Here is a 19,849-nt window from a genome sequence, read left to right on the forward strand (position 1 = left end):
GCGTTATTAAGGCGTGGGAATGCGTTAAGTAAGTCGTGGTCACGCGTTATTAAGGCGTGGGAATGCGTTAAGTAAGTCGTGGCCACGCGTTATTAAGGCGTGGGAATGCGTTAAGTAAGTCGTGGCCACGCGTTATTAAGGCGTGGGAATGCGTTAAGTAAGTCGTGGTCACGCGTTATTAAGGCGTGGGAATGCGTTAAGTAAGTCGTGGTCACGCGTTATTAAGGCGTGGGAATGCGTTAAGTAAGTCGTGGCCACGCGTTATTAAGGCGTGGGAATGCGTTAAGTAAGTCGTGGTCACGCGTTATTAAGGCGTGGGAATGCGTTAAGTAAGTCGTGGTCACGCGTTATTAAGGCGTGGGAATGCGTTAAGTAAGTCGTGGCCACGCGTTATTAAGGCGTGGGAATGCGTTAAGTAAGTCGTGGCCACGCGTTTTTAAGGCGTGGGAATGCGTTAAGTAAGTCGTGGTCACGCGTTATTAAGGCGTGGGAATGCGTTAAGTAAGTCGTGGCCACGCGTTATTAAGGCGTGGGAATGCGTTAAGTAAGTCGTGGTCACGCGTTATTAAGGCGTGGGAATGCGTTAAGTAAGTCGTGGTCACGCGTTATTAAGGCGTGGGAATGCGTTAAGTAAGTCGTGGCCACGCGTTATTAAGGCGTGGGAATGCGTTAAGTAAGTCGTGGCCACGCGTTATTAAGGCGTGGGAATGCGTTAAGTAAGTCGTGGTCACGCGTTATTAAGGCGTGGGAATGCGTTAAGTAAGTCGTGGTCACGCGTTATTAAGGCGTGGGAATGCGTTAAGTAAGTCGTGGTCACGCGTTATTAAGGCGTGGGAATGCGTTAAGTAAGTCGTGGCCACGCGTTATTAAGGCGTGGGAATGCGTTAAGTAAGTCGTGGTCACGCGTTATTAAGGCGTGGGAATGCGTTAAGTAAATCGTGGCCACGCGTTATTAAGGCGTGGGAATGCGTTAAGTAAGTCGTGGGAACGCCTTATTAAGTCGTGGCCACGCGGTTTTTTTTTTTAGCGGATGTCACCTTAGGGGCTTCGTAGGGGAAACACACTAAAGAAGTTGAAGTTAAAAAATTATTCTGTAAAGTAGAAGCAGAAGAATACATTTATTTAATACATAAGCAATTAAATAAACAAAAAGACATTTTTACAAAAGTACATCTTAACAACAGCAAATAATTACAAAAAATTAAAATAATATAATTTTAGATAACATTGTTTTAATTATCTAATTTGGGCTTTATATAATTAATTGTCATATAAACCTCAAGTAATTATTTTCTTTTTGTTAACAGCTAAAATTATAAATTATATTAAGATTTATTTTTATTTTTCTTTATTTATTAATAGTCAATTCAATAAAAAATGTATTTATTTTAAATAAAGGAATAAAAGGTGTTTCCTACTTTTGATCCAACGAATCAGACCCACCCCGTCCCCGACCCTAACCAGGATAAAGCTATGGTAACACAAACAACAAATGAATGAATTAATAAATAAAAAATAATGCATAATGTAAAAAAAAAGTTAAATAGATGTAATAACTTTATTAAAACATTTGAAATGTACCTTAAATATTTTAATATAAAATAATTATAAACATGATGACGTAAACTGGCCATTTTTCCTTTTTTTTTTTTAATTGGGCCAGTTTACCTTTCTTTAGCCTATAGTACATGCACTTTATGATATTGACATTATATTTACTCATAGGCTACTTTGCAATTTTCAGCAGCTTGAATTGTAGTACTTTTGATGCATAAACATTTTTTTAAAATAAAAATATTCAACAATAAAATTAATTACTAAAAACGTTTAAATAATAAATTAATGACTATATTCGAAAAAATATGACAGTGTATTTTATATTATAATATGTATGGTTTTATAAGTAAATATTACTAAATAATATTTGTTTATTTATATGTTCGTTTCTCAAAGAAGTAGAGTGACGTAGAGCACAGAAAAGACTGAGCATGCGCAGGTGTCGTGGAGGACAGAAGCACAGCGGTGAAGAATTCTGTACTGGGATAGTCAGTGAGTATCAGCTCCTTACCAACTACTTTTTTATAAACACGTTTTAAGGTTTAGTGTGGCAGTAAATGCCCTGTGGAGCGTCTTGGATTGTATTTAGTTTCTACTCAAATTGTGCACATATTTAATAGTCATTTTGTTATTTTATTTACCGAACGTTACGAGCTAAAGCTAGGTTAGCTACGTCAGCTAGCAAATATCTGGGTAGGTTTGTTAGCTACTTATTTAGCCATATTAAAAATAAAAACATGCTCATACATTAGTGTAAGCTACTGTCGGGATAAATGAACATATTGTCACATTTAAAATGGTACACACAGTTAGCTCTAAGCTGTCGTGAGCGTAGAATTGATTTAACATTGCATGCTGGGGGCGCATCTTTACAACTCGTCAGTCTGGAACATTCTCTATCAGGTCTGCCTGAGTCAATTTACCAGCAGCCATTAGTGGATCTAGTCATCAGTTGTACTTCACTTATTTTTAACGCTTAGCTGCCTTTATGTTGTTTATTTGGTAAGCTAACAATTGATAGCATTGGTAACCAAGGACGGATTAAGGATAGTCTGGGCCCCTGGGCAAAGAGTTGCCCAGGGCCCCCCCCTCCAAAAACATAAATAAATTAATACATTAAACAACCTGTCAATAACTAACCCTAACACAATAATCTATTTTATATAAGTTTCTTTCTACTCTTCTTTCTTGCAAAGTCATCCACTAATTCATCAAAATTAAGCTGTCTGACCAAATCTGATTCAATGGCCAGAAGTGACAGTGAGTTCAGGCGGTTTTGGCGCATCCTAATCCTGAGTTCATTCTTAATACGAGCCAGTTTGGAGAATGAACGCTCCCCTTCACAATTTGTGATAGGTACAGTCAAAAAAAGTCTAAGTGCTATGTAGACATTTGGAAAGGTTGACTGTAAATTCAAATTTATCATGGTTTTGAGCATTTTACTAGGACATTTTTCTTTTTCTGTTATGAATGATTTGTATTGTATCAATTCATCTGCCAGGCTCATGTTCAGATCTGAAGGATCTGCTGCAGCGAGTGAGTTAGCCTTTAAAGTGAGCTCACTGTTGGACATATTGTCAGGCATGAAAAGAACATCAAATAGCTCAGTTAAGTGTGTGTATGCATTCAAACGGTGGTTGAGACAGGACACAAGTTTGTCAATGACAACATTGAAAGTTTCAATCCGAAACTTGTCCTTTCCGTTAAATGCTACACCTGGCTCTGCACTATCATCAGACATAATTTTGCGCTTCTTTGTACGCTGGAGGTCATGCCTGTACTCTTGGAAAACAGCAGTGGTGACATTTAAAGCTGCCCCTTCAAACACCTCAAAGTTATCTCTCTGTGCTGCCACAAAGTCTCGTAAAGACAAGAGAAGTTGTGTAGCTGTACATATGTCAATATCATGCTTCTGCAGCTGCAGGCTTGTGGCTTGGAACCTCTGTAGTATTGTGTCCCAGAAGTATGCCATGAAGGCCATCTCCAACGTGTCCAATTTGTCACAGAGTGCAGAGGCTTCACTTCGAGTTACACATTTCTCCTCCATATCTTTAGACATATCATTCAATGCCTCTCTCAGTTGTGCATAATATTTCCAAAGAGCCTTAGTTGACTCAGCTCGTGCGCTCCATCGAGTACCTGACAGTGATTTCAGTGTGAGTTTGATATCAGTATCACGGAAAACCTTTCCCCACCTGTGTGTAGATGATGCACAAAATGTGTACATTGCCTGTACAAAGTCAAAAAAAACGTCCAGCTTCTGGGCTACTGTCAACAGCATTGACACCAACTAAATTCAGTGAATGTGCTGCACAGGGGACATAACAAATCAAAGGGTTTCTTTGTTTAAGATAAGCTTGGACTCCATTGTACTTTCCCGACATGTTACTTGCATTATCATATGACTGGCCCCTACAGTTGGATAAGTCTAGGCCCAGATTCTCCACCATAGCAACGACACACTCTGCCAAACTGTCCCCACTATGGTTTTCAATAGGCTCAAAAGCTAGAAAACGCTCAACTACATGTCCGTCATTATTAACAAACCTGAAAATAAAAGTAAGTTGGTCCACATGAGCAAGGTCTGGAGTGGAGTCAACTATAACAGAGGAGTATTTTGGCTAGGGCTCAAAAGCATGGCTAGGGCCCAAAAGCATGGCTAGGGGCCCCAAAAGCATGGCTAGGGCCCCCAAGAGGCCCTGCGGTCAAAGTCCCTAATAGTCAGAGGATCCTTAAAATGGAGGACCCTCGGAAATAAAAATATATTGTATCATAAATGTTGATAGGCATCGCAAAATGTTTTGGGCCGGGGCCCCCTGACCTCAAGGGCCCCTGACCTCAAGGGCCCCACTGGCCCGGTCAGTAATCCAGCTATGTTGGTAACTATGGCTGAATTGTTTCCATGCTTTGATGTAAGAGCATTGTAATGTTGATCACGTGTGCGCTCAATGGCTGTCACACTTAAGTCTTGTTAGACAGAATTTCTGAGGGTGTTTTATTAGAATTTAATACCTAGTAATTAGATAATCAATTCCATTTTAGGTTATTTCCCATGTCTAAACAAACATGAATTGAAAAACGTGTCATCACTGAAAATCTTTACTTGACATTTAATTTTTCTTCTCTAGTTAGAATTTTCCCTGACAGTTTATTTTAGACCACTTTTAGTCCCCTGTTCTGTATTAAACTGAGAACTTTATTCAGATCTCTAAGATAAATAAAGTGAAACAAATTTTTAAACACAGAAGAAGTCTCAAATGGAATATGGCACTGTACATAATCTAATGTAATTTTTAAACCCTGTCTTATAAAACAAATAGTTCAAAATATGCACAAAGAAAAGTAGTATAGTAGAAATATAATTTGAATTTAATTGTACTTCATCTTTACTCGATGGCACATTCATAGTACTGGCCATAAATATTCAAAGATTTCTTGTCTTTGGCACACATAGGGGGCCATTCATGTTTAATAGTTTAAATGTTCTGTCTAAGTGAGTGAACACACATTTTTAATAATTAGGATTATTCATGGAGATACAAATGAACACAGTGAAAAGGTCTAAAAAGTTCTTTGATGCACAGAAGAAAGTCTAGTGTTTTTGTTAATTTTGCAGATAAAACAGCCACTTCGCTCTTAATCAAATTCTCCACTGACAAGCTGACTTGTCTTACAGAAGATAAAGCCACAAAGAAATAAACTGTCAATAAAATAAAACATTTTTATATAAACATCTCTATGAAGGTTCCACTATTTTATAAATGCTATACAACGTAATACTGACTACATACTCCCTTGAGCTACTTTGTTTATCAGTAGTAGTCAGTAATATGTGAGATTATAGTAAGTCACACAAATATTTCAGTGTCTGGCAGTTCATATAGGTTCTAATCACCATTCTTTATAAATTACTGTCCTTGGTTTTGTCTTTCAGTTTTTTCTTAGTAATTGGAGAGTTCCTAACCTCCAACTACGATGACCGACAAAAAGCGAATTGCTTACTCCATTGTCCAGTTCCTCCACGACCAGCTTAGGTCTGGGGATTTGTCGTCAGATGCACAAGAAAGCTTAGAGGGTAAATACACAATTCTAAACAAAATCATTCACTTATATTAAATTTCTAAGTGTAACACTAATGTATAATTGATCTTGTTTATGGTTGACAGTTGCCATCCAATGTTTGGAGACAGCATTTAACGTGTCAACTGAAGACCAAAGTTTAGCCATCTCTGAAACTCTGCCTGAATTATTCGCAAATGCAAGTGTTAAGGTAGTGTAAATTAAGATTCTTTCCAGTGTCATCCTAGAAATATAACTTGTTTACATGTTTTTAAGTAATTGTTTTGATTTTACAATTTCAGACAGTCGAAACACCTCAAGTTAAAGTTGAATCAGCTATTAGTTCACCAGCAGAGGACCAGCTAGCAGAAGCTGAACAACTTAAAAGTGATGGTATGGACATCTTAGTGTTTGATTTTTACCACACTAAAATAGATGCTTTGTTGAAGAGGAAACATGTCTAGTCATTCCAGGATAAGCATTATTTTTGACCAGTCAGTACGATCTGATGTAATCATTGGGTGACATCACTCCAGTCAGCTCCAAGCCTTTCAGAGTGTACAGTCATGGGGGAAGGAAGGAATTTCACTTCTGTTTGAATGAATTCCATATTCAATTCTGTGTTTTTATTGATCAAAGTCTAACTTCAGGTGATGATAAAAACTCAGCAGATTTTGATGTCATCATTTCCCCCTAAACTAAACCAACATTCAAGACCAACAAGATGGGTACAAAATAACAACTGTGAAGTATGGTGGTGATTAAGGGGGGATGTCTGGGCTTGATTTGCAGCCACAGGACCTGGGAAATTTAAGGCCATCTGTCCAGTAGCTTCTTCTTTATTAGACTACTAAATGGAAATAAATTGGGCGAAAAAACAAATAGTGATAACGAATGCATGATTAGATGATATGTGAATGACACTGTTCAAAATGTTTTAGTAATAACAAAGATCTAGGGCTTTCTACATGCTGCTTATGACAGTGGATATAACTTCCTGAATGGTAATGGGCAATTGAAGGTAAAGAATTATTTAGTGCAACTCTGTTAATTTTTGTTAATAATCTTTAGCAAAATGTGTTTGATATAGGCAATGAACAAATGAGGGTAGAAAACTTCAGTGCAGCAGTGGAATTCTACTCAAAAGCCATTCAGATTAATCCACAGAATGCAGTTTATTATTGCAACAGGTAAATCATCATCATTTAAATCTGCAGCATATCATTTAAATAATTTGATGATTAAACACTGTTTCTTTCTGTGGTCTAAAGAGCTGCAGCATACAGCAAGCTGGGGAACTACGCTGGAGCAGTTCAAGATTGTGAACGTGCAATCGGAATTGATCCTAACTACAGTAAAGCATATGGCAGAATGGGGTAAGTCAGACACTCATTATAGTAAACATTAATTAAAGTGCTTGGGCCTCTTTTTTAGTAATAGTAAAGCAAAAAACCTCTGTTCGAGTGCTTGAGTGGCGGCATGGTCTAACACGCTAGCGTGACATGGCATGCTCACAAGATCGAATCTCAGAAGAGCCACCAACCCGGTCTGGTGGGGACTCCTCCCACTGTCTCTGCAATATGTCAAGTCAACTTTATTTATATAGCGCTTTTTACAATAGACATTGTCTCAAAGCAACTTTACAAAATCCAAGACCAACAGATACAAAAACCCCTGTTGAGCAAGCCGAGGGCGACTGTGGCAAGGAAAAACTCCCTGAAAATTACAGGAAGAAACCTTGAGAGGAACCAGACTCAGCAGGGCCCATCCTTCTTGGGTGGCCTATATGCAAGCTCTAGGAATGATGTGGGCATCTGCACAGCAGCTCTGTGTGAAAACCCAGCACTGGCAGGTTGGACACGTGTCGAACAGATTGCGTGTGGATCCGACCCTCCTTTATCAGATTAGAGGCTGTGCGAATGGCAGCGAATTTACATTTAGGAATTGGAATGACAAAAATGTCTATTCTTGTCTACATTGTCTTGTCTATTATTTTTACTTTTGGCTGACAAGTCCAGAAATGAATTACCCCACTGGAAAAAACTACATTTAGTAGTTTCAATTTATCATGGTAAAATAAAGAACAGATTAAAACTGATTTGTTTATATAATTGGATTTTTGCAAGTGTGTCATTAGAGGTAGAGCCAGTCTGACTTGATTTATTTTCTAGTAACTTTATACCCATGTTCCAAAAAGGCCTTTACTCTGCCACAGACAGGGCAGCTTAAAAATAATAACCTTTAGACTTCAGGCTAACCCACTACTGCTGGGATCTAGAGTTTGAATCCCCCAGTAGTGCTATCGGCCAGCCGGGTGTCTACATGCAGACATGATTGCCTGGGTCGGATTGAAATGACAGATGGCCGAAGCCCCGCAATTCATTGGCTTCCCATCTGGGGTGTGTTACTGCATTGTGCCCAGTGATTCCTGGCAAACTGGACCCACCACAACCCTGACTAGGATAAAGCGATGGTAAAACATCAAATGAAAGTACTCATAAGGTCTTTTTTTTTTCTTGCACTATTGTGACCAGGTTGGCTCTTGCAAGTTTAAACAAACACGCAGAAGCTGTGAACTACTACATGAAAGCTTTGGAACTGGACCCTGAAAACGAGACCTACAAATCAAATTTAAAGATTGCAGAGTTGAAACTGAAAGAAACTCCCAGTCCTGTAAGTCTTCATAATGTAAAGTTCTAGTCAGTTGTGATTATTTTAAACAAAAATTAAATTCTATCTTCGTTTTGTTTTCGTCTTGCAGACAGGTGGCATGGGTGGTGTTGACCTGGCTGGTTTGCTAGGTAACCCTGGTTTTATGAGCATGGTGAGTACATTCTACAAAGCTTTTCCCACTATTACATTTATATGTGTGGTGAAGGAAGGAGGAATGAGAAAGTACTGATGTGTGACTTGGTTTCTAGGCTTCTAATTTAATGAACAACCCACAAGTTCAACAACTGTGAGTATGAGTTACATTTGGCTTGTCACTTTATTAGGCATATTGACCATCATTATAACAATGAAAATAATGTGAATACATTTTATTTATACAGACAATCCCAGTTGTCATTTGATGATTGACTACTATTAAAAGCATGTACAAGAAAGTTATTGAAATATTGTGAACTTGTATTGTAGTTTCTAAGTAATGGTCTGACACAATTTGTCTGTTCAGGATGTCAGGAATGATGTCTGGAGGCTATGGACCTACAGGTGCTTCTCCCTCACCAGCAGCAGCAGCAGCAGCAGCTCCGAATGACCTCTCGGGCCTTATTCAAGCGTAAGTTTTTAAACAATCCTGCTTTTCACAACTGATAGAATATATTAACGGTGCTTAGCTGCCTAGCAATATAATGCGCTACCCACTGCACCACTGTACTGCCCACTGGGGGAATTTGATATCCCTACATTTGTACAGTACAAAAGCAGAAAAAATACTATCAATACATGTCATTACATGGAAGCTTTGTCTTTTTATCTGCACAGAGGCCAACAGTTCGCACAGCAAATGCAGCAGCAGAATCCAGAGCTCATTGAGCAGTTACGGAGTCAAATCCGCAGCCGACCCCCTAGTGCAAGCAATGAAGAACAATGACACCAAGTGGTAGGATTTTTGTTGTTTGTTGTGTTTTCAGGTACTAAGCACTTCATGGACCTGGATTTTATCTTACCAATCAGGCTCTTGACAATTTTTTTTTTTATTAACCAAATATTAGGAAAAACAGTTTTCCTGATATTCCCAGGGTTTAGGGGTGCAAGATGGGCACAGAAAACCGCAAGTAATTCTAGGCCCCCACTAACACTTAATTATTTACAGTTAACAAACAGAAGTACCTATACAGCAAAGCTGTATGTTTTATGAGTATATTACAGTATAATAACAACATAGGCAAACACAGACACGACTAGAGCGAGGGGCAATCCTGCCACAACTCTCTCAATTCTTCCCATGTAATTAACAATGGAAGTTCCATGAATGTGGAACCAGGACTTGTATGCATAGGTTTAATTCTGTTGTACTTTACACTTTTTCCCAATGTCAAAGACTTTGCCCGTGCTTTTTGTTATGCAGAGTGACAATTGTGTAATTGTGTTCACATGTGTGATAAAACACTGCAGTATAGACAATGTGGGATGACTGAATATCTGGAAGACCTAAATATCTAGTATTTTTGTCTTGAATGTGTTTTGAATGTAATAATCAAATCAGTACATTTTACATATTTCTGAAATTCGGTTTCATCTCTCAGTTCCGGATTGTATCAGTGTTCTCTGCACTATGATTTAAATAAGGTGCCATGTAAACATGAACAGTCACTTTAATCACCAGTACTGCTTGACTGACATAAGCTTATCAAAGTACAACAAATTAAAAATATTGAGACAATTGTTAGATTTTTAAACTACATTTTACTGTAATTATTTGTTACATTGCTCAATGTGTTATACATGTACGTGATTCCACCCTAATTATCTTTCTTCTCTTCTCTTCGTAGCTAAAGAATCATCATTAGGACACACTGAGAATCTGGGCTTGCTATCTTTATTTTTTTATTTTTTTCCTTTTAATCTTTTTAGGGTCTGTTGTACTTAACAACTCCTGGGACAAGACATATTGGCATCACAAGAAGTGCATGTGTGTCCAGCTTGCTTACCTGCATTGCCAATCTTTAGAGAAAAAAAACTAAAACAATGTAGCCAGAAGTTTTAGGACAAATCTGACTGCCTAGACTCTAAACTAAGCTTGTTTGGTTGTACAGAAAAAGCACTCTTGTTTAATGTAATTTCTCGGGTACTAATCCATACTGTATGGATTGCTATGCCATTTGGGGATCACTGCTACATGGACTGGTTCAACCCAATGTGATTAATTTTTACAGTAACAGCTGTCTTTATGTGATAAAAGGAGTTTGTAAGTGAGACAGACGTATGTTGTTGATGTTATGAATATTAAATGTCAAATTTCAAGAAGAACAATGTTGTCATAAAACCCTTGTGAAAATACCGCAATACTACAAACATCTATGGCGTTTAGTAGACGCTTTTATCCAAAGCCAGTTACAGTTGTGACCAAATACAAATTAAGCGACTGAGGGTTAAGGGCCTTGGTCAAGGACCCTATAGCAGCCACCGTCTGATTACTAGTCCAGATAACTACTAAAAGATCACTGATCTCAAACAGCTATGCTGCAACCATCAAATAATAACATACATGACTGTGACTTTGATTACAGATTTTAGGGCATAATACTTTGCATTTTGCACCTAACTCAAGCAGTTTTCCATATCATCTGCACCCTTTGTTAATAAGTGCATATAAAGGTTCCTCTTAAATTAGCATCAGCACAATAACTGTTCATAGTGATCTCCATGAACAAGTAGTTGCACATAAGCCCAAGGTCACAGTAAGCAGGAGGAGATGCAGAGAACGTCTTATGAGGTTTTATTCTTAGTTTCAGTGCAAGTAAACCTATATGTTACAGCTTACATTTGTAGACAGATATTCAAGTTTTACAAAAGCATTTTTATCTAATACCAATTCTGTTAATCTGTTCAGTTCATTTGTGAGTCGAAATGTCACAGTCAAGGTTATATTAAATGACTGCACCCTTTTCAAATTATCATTACAATTAATAATGCTTAATTAATGAAATATGTACTGGTATATTTTCACTTTTGCTTGACACTGCCTAGCCTTTTAGGCAAAGCTACTTTCACCAATCAGTGATGTTGTACATTAGTACCACCTGCCTCATGTTGTCAAAATATCTCCTGAGTCTTGGCGGCCCAAAAACCTGTTTGCAGTGTGTGTCTTGTCCCCTTTTCAGCTGTGGTCGGTGCATAATCATAACGGCAGCCTGTGGGCACCCTTGCTGTTCTGGAGATAATTTAACTCAGTCACGTTCATCACATTACCAGTACCTACCATCACCCGGTCATTTAATATAACCTTGACTTTGACTTGAACACTCTCATGAAACAGACAACTGCATGTATGTTGATTTGGCTCTGTATGTATCAAAACTTCCTTCAATTTTGTTTGCTGACCAGTGTCCATTTCCCTGTGAGTTTAAAACGGAAGGGCAGCCACATTATGACGTGTGCCTGGCAATTTTAGAGAATCAATACGTGGAACTGCTCCTGGGCATACAAACTTATACTTTGTAACTTGGAATTCAAATGGACTTAACTCTAAAACAAAAGTACAAGTGTGAAAACCCCCCTATGTATGTATCTGTGGCTTAAATAAAGCCAATCCCTGCAGTCACGTTTCTTAAACTCTAGTAGCACACTTTCCAAAAGGAAAAGGATCTGGCTGCAGAGCTGTGGTTTTACACCAGCAATATCCAGGCCAGAGGTATTCAGCGCATGCTCAGTAGAACAGCAATCGTGCCATGTAATCTACATGAGTTAAAGCCAAAGCAAAGGTATAGGATTCACTCCATATTAACTGCTATGATTTGACTGTAAAAATGCTTGGCTGTCCACAAACTTTTATCTACATGGCGTATCTTCAATGCAACGATTGTAAAGAATTAAAACAGTTGCAGGTACACCGAGTCCTCTGTCTTTTCCACTAAGACGTTTAATGCGTCAACTATCCAAACAAGGACCTGCGCAGAGTTGGAAATCGTTCTTAACCGTAGACCACTACATTTGCGGTAGACCATTTTTATTTATGCCCTTAGTAGTGCGCTTGTATAGGGAGTATGGAGCCATTTGGTAAACAGCCATACTGGCGAATCGTAGACAGACAGGTGCTTGAGCAGGAGGAAGTACCGAGGAGAAAAGGTAACTACAAAAAGGATAAAGCGATGAAATAAAATGTGTAATAGTGATAATAGTGCAGCGAATCATAAAATATAAAAACTGTGCAGCTTGTGCTGTAGCTTTTTAGTCGTTTACAATTAAGCACGGTTTGTTAGACAAACAGAATAGCTAGGTGTTAACAGTGTTAATGCCATGTAATAAAAAAAGCTAGGTAGTAATTATTAAACTTGGCAATGTTTATGAAATAAAAAATGAATAAATAAAAAGCAAATAAGTGTTATACAGAATGTTAAAATGCTTAATGTAACTGTCCGCCCCAGCTACGTTAACCTAGGTTAGTAAGCTACCAAGCTAGCTTTGCAAACAGTGTAGGGCGAGATGTGATGCTATATTCACGTGCTGTTAAAATTACTGTAAAAACGAGTTTTTAACCTAAATGTTGGCGAACTTATATTTAGAAATATTCTAAACTTTATATTTAGATATTTAGAAATTAGATTTATATTACAGTTTTATAAGTACTATTGCTTTTAATGCTCGTTCCACATTTCTAGTAACCAGTTTGTAATTTTCCAAATAGAGAAAATTATTTACTGACCAAATAAAGATCAGACAAACTAACTAAAATACAGACAGCATATTTCCCCAATTGTTTTAGTTTCCTTTTTAATAGTGATAGTAGGCCTCCCATAGTTGTTAAGTTGGATTAGGATCTGTTTATGATGAAGGCTATCAATCCTGTATAAGATCATTCCCATAAGGTAAAACTGTTCCATCATGGTAATTAGTTGATCAGTTTAAAACGCTTTGTTTAGATTTGCTATGGCCTCTTTTTCTAAAAGGACTGGTGGACCCAAACCATGCCAGCAAATTCCCCTTATCAGCAAAACCAAGTCATAAATACAGAAGCATCACATTTCTTAGAAATTCATGATTTCGAATTTCCCAATAATATACTTTACAGATGTTACTGCACATTTTGCAGCATTTTTGTGACAGCCGTCCATACTCCAATAGTGAACCTTCTATTTCTTGCTATTTTGATTTAAAATATAAGTAAACTGGGCTCACAGAGCATCTTTATACACAACCTAGTAATTGTATTATGCAGTACTGCTGTCTGGAAGCTGTAACCACTTTCACTGACGGCAAAGGCTTAAAATTGAAAGAAAGTAAATTGTAGAAAGGTCCTTACAATATGTGTCTAGATCAGTGCCTGTAAAAGCAGAAACAAAAGATGTTCACTGGGGAAAAAACACTCCTACTACCTGTCATTAGTTTAATCAGTAATTTTGAGATGGCATGTTATGCTCAGTGTGACCCGCTATATCACTTTTCCCCATCTATAGGATGCAGCTGCTCGAGTCTGAAGTCTAATTGCTGCTGTTTACAGCCAAAAGGAGATTAAGTATTGAGAAACCATGCTGTTATTTTGATACGATTGGAGTTGTGAGTCTGCATCACAGCCTTCTTTGACCCAGCATGGAGGTTGTAGTGGCAAAGATCCTCTGCATAGTTCTGGTGTTTGGCCTGATGTTAGGAGGTATTCTGATCCCTGTGAGGGTGATGCAGTCAGACCTCGACAAGACCGTCCAGTACAGAAAGGCGATTTCATTCAGTAACTCGTTTGGAGGCGGTGTGTTTTTGGCTACTTGCTTTAATGCACTTCTACCTGCTGTACGAGATAAGGTGAGTAATCTGTGCTCTTTTGTTAAACCAAGCATTGCATATGCCAGAAAATTAGCTATTAATAACTATTAATTAATTTAATAGTAAAACAGGATAGCCCACCATGAAGATCTTGAGCTTTTCAGTTTGTACTCCTTACATGTTTAAATGTGTAATGCCCTACAATGAAGTGGAGCCCTGTCAATAGTGTATTTCTAAGCACTAAGTACAGATGCTGCTGTCATTTTTGTTATTTTTTATTGTTTTGCACTGTCCAGACAGTGTGGCAGTTGACATAGAGCTTAATGGATACACTGTATTTTTTCCATTTATCATTTGTATATAAAATCTTTTTGGTTTCAGATGGGAGAAGTTATGAAATCGCTTAATATCACAGTTGACTACCCGTTGGCTGAGACCATGATGATGCTTGGATTTTTCCTCACTGTATTTGTCGAGCAGGCTGTTCTGACCTTCCGAAAGGAGAAGCCTCCCTTTATCGACCTGGAGACTTTTAATGCAGGTGGCTCAGAAGCAGGCAGCGACTCTGAGTACGATACTCCTTTTATTGCCCCGACACGAAGCTCGCATCATTCACACCGGCACGCGCATCACCACGGACACTTTAACCCCACAGACCTGACGCGAGCTGGACCGCTGAGGCTTGCAAGCCTTGTTCTAGCCCTCTCTGCTCATTCTATTTTTGAGGGGCTCGCCCTTGGGCTTCAGGATGATGGTGCTAAGTTAGGAAGCCTTTTCATTGGAGTAGCAATCCATGAGACCCTGGCAGCTGTGGCCTTAGGAGTCAGTGTGGCCAAAGCTGGACTGCATATTCGGGACGCATGCAAGCTGGCCATCACGGTCAGTCTCATGATTCCAATTGGAATCGGCCTTGGAATGGGCATCGAGACTGCCAAAAACCTGGCTGGAAATATTATTTCTGTGGTGCTTCAAGGTCTAGCAGCAGGCACGTTTCTGTTCATTACTTTCTTTGAAATCCTCTCCCGAGAGCTGGAGGACAAGCACGATCGGCTTCTGAAGGTGTTTTTCCTCGTTTTGGGGTATGGTGTGCTGGCTGGACTGGTCTTCGTTAAATGGTGATGGATCTGTTCAGCCTGGAAAACAGGATTTGTGTTTAGTGACTGGTGCTTCCTAAAATATAGAAATGTATTCTAACCAGAAAGCTTCTACTACATAAAATCTGAGTTTTCCGGTGCTCTGCTCCTTTCCAAAAACTTGATTGGCTTATTTTAAACTACATAGAAGGAAGATAGGAAGTGAAGGGAAGGGATGAATTAATGGATAAGCGAGCGAGTGTGTGTGGGGGTATCTGAGTGAATTTTACATGTGATAAATGAACCCTGTGTCCAAGGTGTTTGCCTTGTGAAGTGTTTTCAGGTTCCACTTTCAGAAATCTGATCAGTATGAAAATAATACATTTTTTAAATTTATTTTAATGTGAAGACTCTGGATACAAAAGAACATTAGAGTTTGGTTGGTTGGTTGTCTAAACTGTCTCATGTATTGAAGATATTGTTAGTAAACTGCTAGTGTTAGGAAACTGCTGATTTAAATGTTGAATGGTACTGAATCCTCTGCTGCTGGGTTCCAGATTTACCCATTAGCATTTAGCCTATATTTGCCAGAAATGCTTTCGTCCAGAGTGCAATCTTATTGTTAGAATTAGGGATGCACCCATCCAACTTTTTCAGTTCCGATACCGATCCGATACATATACTTTGCATATCGGTCGATACCCGATACCGATCCGATACCATTGTTGAATTAATAAACCGTATCCTTTATCATGTGGGAAAGACTTAAGGCATCAGGATTGACTTAAACATTACTAAGTTTGCAAAACAAAATATAATTAACACAGATATAAATGTACTGAACTGCTATTTATTTGTCAATAAAATAATAAACAATTGTACAGGACCTTGGCACAGCATTCAAATTCAAAATAAAAAAGTTAAAATATTTTCTTAAATATTTCTTTTTAAAATATTTTAAAATAAATTAAATGTATCAGCTGAAACTGAAGTAGTTACACAAACAGTAATCAATCTTATTTTTTAAATATGTAGTGTAAACAGTAATTCAAAATAAAATCTAGCAGGGGAAGAATTTGAGAATAAACGAATACCTTGGTACAATACAATCAGTAATCAAACACTGTAAACAAGCAAACATCTAGTGCAATTCAACATAAAGGGTGTGTTGGAGAAGTTAGCGATCTCTCTACATAGACAGCATTTTACGTCATCCTGTGCGCGCTCCCGAGAAGGAGGCTGTTCGAAATCCTAGATGCCTTAATATCCTCACTTCTGAGGCATCTTAATATTTCAATGTTATTTTGGCGAGTTTGGCGATGTTATTGAGAACGAGTGAGCATCCGACGCTGCCTTAGTGATCAAGGCAATCCCAGCATTCATTGCGGGTCGGGTGCTCTTCTCTCACAGAAAAATAAACATGGCTGACGGGGCGGAGAAACGAATGGAGTTATATCAAACGTTAATAAAATATTACTGATTTTTAACCTGTATAAACTTGTACCGAGTGTTTTTATTTGCAAGTTTGAGCTTGTCAGGAAATGTAACTGTTATCGGTACATGAAGGAAGATGTTATATTGACGTTAGCGTGCTGTGCTACCTCAATTCATTGGTTTTAATGGCAAGATGCTAAATGCGAAACCCGAAACCCGATGGAAGCACTGTCTAAGTAGCGCGTTCGAATAATATTGACTTATTAGAATCCTCTCTACTGAGGCAGCGTATCGGCCCCATGGATCGGCCTAATTATCCGATACCCGATCTATCTCATTTTGGTAATATCGGGACCGATATCCGATTTTAATATCGGATCGGTGCATCCCTAGTTAAAATAGCTACTGTGTAAAGACTCAACATCTACTGTTGAAATATGTTGTGGTTTAGAAATAAAAGCTGGGGTGGTTGCATCACTAAGCGAGTAGAGATCCGTATACTAAAATGGCTTTTCTCAACAGGGTGCTGCCTGGCTTTGTCAAAGTTGCCATCAAAATGTTTCTTACATTGTTCACATAATACATGTCATGGAAATCTAAGTATTAGCGACTTTATACATGTGCATTTTTTACATGACCCTTTTGCAATGCACAGGGGTCAGTGTATGACTACATAAAGGCTGACATAAATAGCCAGACTAAACATGAAAAAACATTAAATGCATTAAGACAGTGTTGTGTGAAGCAACAAACTAGCATGGGGTGCAGCTCTAACATGTTTGCTGCTTTAATTGTTCTAAAGTCATTTTAAGAGTTTTGAGGTTCCTTCATTTTATTTAATTTTCATCAACTTCTTTATCCTGTCTGTGGTTTTCCCGGGAAACACTGGACGCAAGACGGGAAACCCTGGACAGGGCATTCAGACATAACTAAGCATATGTCTGTGTAGACACCCGACCAGCCAATAGCACCTAGCATGTTATAGACCACTGCGCCACCTGAGAGCCTTGAGATTTTTTCACTTGGTATTATTTTACATTTTGTAATCAGTAAATTACTTCATCACAAGTGTGGAGTAATGTGGGCACCTTTTAACCACAATAAAAACAGCAGTTTACCCTAAAGCTAAAATAATATTTCATATTACCCTAATTTCATCCCTAAAACATAAGAAGAAAAGTCATTTGGGCTGTGTGACATGAGCACTACCTGCTGATTTACCACGCTACCCTTTATAACCTGTTGATGCCTGATCCTTTGGCATAGCTAACAGCAAACAAGTATTAGATTACAACATAATTTACTTACAGCATAAAAGCAGGTATATGAATAAAAAAAGGGAAGTATTTAAAATCATGTGTTTAAAGTGGAAATAGAGTGTATTGCTTAGAAAAAAAGAGTATAGTTAGTCAGGTGTATATGATTGTTTGCAATAACTAGTTGCAGAACCATGAAGCTAAAATACTATTTCATATTATCCATGTTGTTATAATGGATGTATTATCACTCACAGGATCTTCTATTCTACCATTACTCATCTGCATTTAATCAATTTCCCAGCTGTCCACAACATATCTGCAATATACTGTATATTTTATACATGATTAAACATGGATTTCCTGTATACTCATTAACTACTTATTTTTTCTTGATTGTTTTAGCAGGTTTTATTTTAATATGTAGTCTTTAATGATCTTGGATTTTTATTTGGTTTATGATTTACAGGTATGATGGTATACAGTAGAGATGGACCGATCGGGGTTTTTGGCACCGATTCCGATCTCCTTTTAGGGACATCGGCCGATTCCGATCGGGCCGGGCGGGGCCGGGCGGGGCGGGGCGGGGGGGGGCTTAGTGTTTAGCAGTAAATAAACTTAAAAAGAGCCTCACAATAAAGATAAACCGGAGCAGTGCGCGCGTGTGTGTGTGTGTGTGCCTTTAGCAGAGACGCTTTGTTCACAGTATCGCTATAAGTGATTCATTGATTCATGAGTTGATTCGTTTTTATGTGAAGCGTAAGTTTCTCTTCTCAGTTATCTCTCCGTGTTTACTGTTATTAATTAAATGTCGTGGTATTAAATAAACACCAGCTACTACAGAACATTTTGTGTGACTCTCTTACATTAAAAAGCTTCATTAAAAAGCTTAATTAAACTGCTATTACCACAGATCTGTAACCGAGTCAGACTCGTTCCGTCTAAGGAGCTAAAAGTTCAGCAGATGATCCTGAACTAACGAATTTGGTAATGAATAAACTTTTGCCTCGGATTGGCTCTGTATTGTTTTCTGTTCTCATCTACATCACAAGTAAGAACCGCTTACGATTTACCAAAGTGAACCAGGAGTTTATATAACGTGCTGATAGAATCGACTCAGATGTGACCGGGTTGAATTATCTTTTTAAAGTAAATATTTCAATCAGCAAAATTACATCGTATGTATGATGCACAAAGTTAATGATGTTATTTTAGGTCATGAAGAGCTTTCACAATGGTTTCTGTACGATGGTTGATGAATGGTGATGTGATGGTTGGTGCTTTGTAGCTCAAAGTCTGGATCAATCCACTGAGCTGTTAACTTAACATGGTCTTTATATATCACACGATCGGATCGGCTACTTTTAGGAAATATCGGCCGATCGCCGATAGCATATTTTGATTAAAAATCGGCCGATACCGATTCGTAGCCGATCGATCGTCCCATCTCTCGTATACAGTGTGTTACAATGATGTAAAAATTGGTTGTCATTAAATATTTAATTTTTATTATTAAAATATATTAATAATAAGCAAGGTGTAATGCATCGTATATTTCCTCATATCATTACCTTTGTTTTATTTAAATGTATTTATTTGGTGTAATATTTTAAAATATAAAAAAAGTATCAAAAGTTGGTATTCATGTTGAGGTTCTATCTGGGAACCAGTTTTTCTATGTATTTTTAATTAAATGCCAATAAAATATCTCTTTTAAGCCCTTTTGTTGGTTGGTTTGTGGGCATCAGCTGCTTAGAGGAACCCAGTGTTAGGTTGCTAAGTGTTAGCACAATATTTGAAAAGTCAGTACGAGCGTTTTGCTTCTTACCACGATAGGCAGCAAAACCGTGATCTGCTGGCTGTAGCAAGCTTTAAACCAACCACATTATTGATGGATAGTTTTGAAAGTTTATTCATGCCATTGTGTATAAAATGTATTTAAATTTAAAACAAGCATGCTCTGGCAGTGGTCATCATTTGGAGATGTGATAAGATTAAAAAGTGTGTGGCTTAATGATACTTTATAGCATCAAGACTCAACAAGTGATT

General features: G+C 38.0%; 2 protein-coding genes across 2 annotated transcripts; both read left to right on the forward strand.

Annotated features, from left to right (window-relative positions):
* The first annotated feature begins 1,390 nt into the window (after positions 1-1,390).
* Positions 1,391-10,593, forward strand: sgta (small glutamine rich tetratricopeptide repeat co-chaperone alpha). Its single transcript, XM_063012620.1, has 13 exons — positions 1,391-1,476; positions 1,954-2,049; positions 5,492-5,632; positions 5,724-5,827; positions 5,919-6,009; positions 6,707-6,806; positions 6,888-6,992; positions 8,151-8,289; positions 8,378-8,440; positions 8,538-8,575; positions 8,792-8,896; positions 9,103-9,220; positions 10,113-10,593. The coding sequence occupies exons 3-12, from the start codon at positions 5,533-5,535 to the stop codon at positions 9,209-9,211; spliced, it is 954 nt and encodes a 317-aa protein (XP_062868690.1). The 5' UTR covers positions 1,391-1,476; positions 1,954-2,049; positions 5,492-5,532; the 3' UTR covers positions 9,212-9,220; positions 10,113-10,593.
* A 3,276-nt stretch (positions 10,594-13,869) lies between these two features.
* LOC134331714 (zinc transporter ZIP3-like) lies at positions 13,870-15,549 on the forward strand. Its single transcript, XM_063013220.1, has 2 exons — positions 13,870-14,076; positions 14,419-15,549. The coding sequence occupies exons 1-2, from the start codon at positions 13,870-13,872 to the stop codon at positions 15,154-15,156; spliced, it is 945 nt and encodes a 314-aa protein (XP_062869290.1). The 3' UTR covers positions 15,157-15,549.
* The last annotated feature ends 4,300 nt before the right edge of the window (positions 15,550-19,849 follow it).

This window comes from Trichomycterus rosablanca, chromosome 17 (genome assembly GCF_030014385.1).
Source record: "Trichomycterus rosablanca isolate fTriRos1 chromosome 17, fTriRos1.hap1, whole genome shotgun sequence".
In the NCBI taxonomy this organism is placed as follows: Eukaryota; Metazoa; Chordata; class Actinopteri; order Siluriformes; family Trichomycteridae; genus Trichomycterus; species Trichomycterus rosablanca.